The sequence below is a fragment of the Orycteropus afer genome, unplaced genomic scaffold (genome assembly GCF_000298275.1).
Source record: "Orycteropus afer afer isolate SDZICR_OR568_19922 unplaced genomic scaffold, OryAfe1.0 scaffold01717, whole genome shotgun sequence".
Taxonomy (NCBI): domain Eukaryota; kingdom Metazoa; phylum Chordata; class Mammalia; order Tubulidentata; family Orycteropodidae; genus Orycteropus; species Orycteropus afer.
Window position 1 is genome coordinate 23,459 of NW_006923304.1, and position 3,875 is coordinate 27,333.

A 3,875-nucleotide genomic window follows, 5' to 3' on the forward strand; every position below is an offset into this window, starting at 1 on the left:
TTCCTCCAGAAAAGGGCTTCTTTCACATATTTATTGCCACATATGTGTTTCCAAGTTTGCCACCTGTCCACAGGTTTTCCTCAAGGAAACGCAATATGGAAAAAGTCAGACAGGAACTCGGATCCTCTTTAGCTCAGTGATTCCAAACATTTTTCTGCACCAAATGTTCTTTTCAGTTCCTCTCCCCCATGAACACTAATACATCACAGAGCTGTTTCCCAAACTCGAGCTGTTTGCATCACACTCCCAATTGTCCTGTCTGCACACCATCTGTACCCCTGCTTCCCAAGACTTCCCTGAAAGTCAATGCAGTAGATTCTTAATGAGAATTTTCATGAAGCCAGTAGCACATGTTACAAACACAACAACCACAAAATGAAGGAGAGGCCCATGTTACCAAAGGCTTTCCAGAGACTGTGGCGGCCCCCAGCCCAGAACCTGAGGCCCCCACTGGTAACAGGGACAGTGAGCAGAAGTCTTGATGCCAAACAGAGGCTGGAGAGATATTCTAATGACAATGACAGACAACACATGTACCCTGAACTTTGCCAAAAGACTGACAAGTGGTAACAATACCCTCACCATCACAGGACTTAATGTTAACTAGTATCATGGCAATAAATGTTAACTACCCAAAGTCTGGCGTAGTGTGCACATGTGTGCATGCTTGTCCATGCATGTATGTGAGCATGTGTGTGTAAGGGTGTTTGTGTGTGCATGTAAGTGCATGTGTATGTAAGCATGTGTGAGCATGCATGCATGTGTATGTGACCATGTATGTGTGCATGTGCATCTCTGAATGCATGCATGTGCGCAACAGTGTATTTGTGTGTACATGTGTATGTGCATGCATGCAAATGTGTGTGTGCATGAGTATGTCTATGTGGGTGCACATGTGCATGTGTGTGTGCCTGTAAAGGTGTCTATGAACATGTGTGTGCCAATGCATGTAAGCATGTGTGTGTACACACAAGCATTGTGTGCATGTAAGCATGTTTTTCTGTGTATGCATGTATGCAATTATCTGTGCATGTGTGCATGTCCATATAAGTGTGTTTGTGTGTGCATACATGTGCTCATGTGTGCACATGCTTATGCATGTATGTGTACATGAGAGAAAGACCAACCAAAGTGCACAGATTAAGAGGCAATTCCTTTTCACATGGAGGTGATGTGGCCACATGGATTGTGGCGCCCATCTTATTTGAGTCTGAGGCCATTCCCGAGGTGAACAAAGTGCTTCTGAACACTGAGAAAGGCATTCAACCCCTGCTTCCTTTGTGAGTCACCAGGGGCCTGGGAAGCCCCCTTCAGGAAGGGCTGGGAACCAGCAGAGACTCTGGGAAGCTGAGGGGCCTCCACAGCCCTGCTGTGTGTAAACCCAGGGACACAGGCCTTGTGCACATGCTCTGTGCTCATAGTCACTGCCCCTGCCCACTCCCACGCAGACCACACGACCCTGGCACAGAAACCCCTGCTCCACAGCCTGCACAGGGAAACATCGAGGGCATTTTGTGCCAACTGCATGGGAGAGAAGATGCGCACTGTCACAAGGTCACGGGGTAGCCCGAGTTCCTCAGCTGACCGGGGGCCTGGATGGCTGAGCCTCTGAATCTGGGCACATCCCCATGCAGAGCAAGTGTCAGGTGTCAAAACACTTACTGTTCACACACCCTGACTCCCAGAAGCAGGCTGGCCCCCCCACTGGAGGCCAGGTGAAGAGCCAGCCAGGTTCGTGTGCTGAGTGATCTGAAGGCACACCACAGGCGACTTGGATCCCACAGGACGTGTGCCCTGCGCACGAACTGAGACTGACCTTGGCTCCATGTGAGTGTCCTGTCTTGCCACAGGATTTACAGTTACCCTCCGTAGCAGTGAAGTAACTGCAAAGATTCATAAAACCCAGCACCTCTAACCTTGACCTAGTTTTCATTTTCAAAAGGCAAATAGACTTTGTTTACTTTAACAGGGAAAAAATCATTTGGCTATAAACATCACAGACACCGATTCTGGAAAGTACATAAAAGTATAAAGAAAACAGAGATGAGTAAACACTGAAGACACAGCAACTTACCTCAGGACCAACGATGACCATGTAAACACTGGGCTCTTCTTGATGCCATTCTGGAAAGAAAGAAAAACGGTTGTAAGTCACAGGAGAAGACACAATTACATTCACGTAAATTACTGCCTGTCAATTTGCTTTCATTCCTGAGAAGCATCAATTAGAATCACATTTACTTAAATTTACACATCTGACAGCCTGTCCTTTACATAAAATACTCTTCCTACAACGCTACCCACTGCACCCATTGTCCAGGTTTCCAATCGGAGAATGAGGAGCAAGGAGCCACCAAGACTTCTCGTGAATGGTAGGGGCACTGAGGACATGCACATCAATTGAAGCAATGCAATAAAATACCCGACACATCACACAAACTGACATACAGATGACGTGATCTCGTGACCGTTTGGTATTTTTATGGCTGCCCCTGAACATACAGGACACAGGAACATAGAAATCTGGGTAAAACTCCTGCACAGAGCTGTCAATGCCCAAAATTATTTTTCTGATTGTTGTCAAAGCAGGGACTTGGGTGAGGCTCTGTTACAGAAAGAGTTCTTCCTTTGCGCAAAGAATGAGAAGGTAAAACTACAAGTCCAGCGGCGAAAAACTCTGCCGCAGGGACTAAACAGAATGTCCCCACAGACAGAGGAGGAAGGGAACCTTACAAAACCTACCTGAAAATGCGTCCACCAAATAGAGAGGGTCTTTCACCGGTCTAAGTCCACATATCATAAGAAATACGTGTAAGTTATCGGCACTTTGGTTAATCTCTGCAACAGAAGAGTTTAAATATTTTAAATGGGGAGGAATGTGCGCGACAACCCAGCAGCCATGACCCCAAGGCCCCACTCGGGAGCCAGAGCCCTCGGCCTCCTGCGGCAGCGGCTCCCACCGCTACCAGCTCGGGATGAAGTGCGCTTCTGGGAACAAGTCCTTCTCCTGGCGGCACCTGAGCTCGGCCTGGGAGCCCACGGAGCGCCGTTGCTCTGAGGAAGGCGGCGCAGGGCGGAACAGGTCCACTTACCGCCGAGGCGCGAAGGGAGGTCCCGGAAAAACCTGGATTGAGTGACCGTTAGAAGGATCATTTCCCTTATGAAACCAGAAAAACGGCTTATATATTAAAGAGCTCTCGAAAAGGGTGCACACACTCTCACACACAGCCAGCAGCACCAGGGCTCCCGAGGTAGGAGGATGAGAGCCCCACGAAGACACACCCCGCGAGGGGAAGCAGGGAGGGAGCGAGGGGAGAGACGGTGCCAGGAAGATGGGGAAGAGGTGAAATAAGGTGGGGACAGAGGCCGGCGGGAACGGCTGTCCCATTCCTGCGTTCAAAGGTCCGGTCCCGGGGGAGGACTGCCGAGGTGTGCCGGCCGCTGCGCTGAGAAGCGAGCATCGCACACAACGCCAAACCACACCCGTGTGGAGGATACTGATGGAAACGGATCGAAAAACTCCGAGGGCCGGCGGCAAGCCTGATGCCACACCCGCCGCCTCCTCGTGAGGACGGCTGCTTCACCGTTCATCCGATCTTCCTGAATCTGCCTGGCAGAAAACCGCGTTAACGGCTTCGCTGAGGAGGCTTCGTCTTTGGCTTAGAGACATTGGAAACCGCGTGGTGTACGGAAGCGGTGCGCTGGCTGAGCGCTCAGTGTCGGTTGGCCCGCCCCTAGGAACGCCGAGGGTGAGCGCTAGACCCCCGATGCCCTGTATCCTAGACACCCCGTCTTCCTCCTTCGCTGCCTGAGGCCCACAGTGGCTTCCAAATATGCCGCGGGCCAGGGGAAGACAGCAGGACAAGGAGGGCAGT

The 3,875-nt window shown here is 50.6% G+C and overlaps 1 protein-coding gene across 1 annotated transcript in view; it reads right to left on the bottom strand.

The window, feature by feature from the left end:
- GLT1D1 (glycosyltransferase 1 domain containing 1) overlaps positions 1 to 3,875 on the bottom strand; it is a gene marked incomplete at both ends in the record, with an annotated part of 20,489 nt that overhangs the window by 13,191 nt on the left and 3,423 nt on the right. The window contains 2 exons of the mRNA XM_007959170.1: positions 2,075 to 2,124; positions 2,743 to 2,838. Of these exons, the coding sequence (XP_007957361.1) occupies positions 2,075 to 2,124; positions 2,743 to 2,838 (146 nt within the window). The remainder of the gene's footprint in view (positions 1 to 2,074; positions 2,125 to 2,742; positions 2,839 to 3,875) is intronic.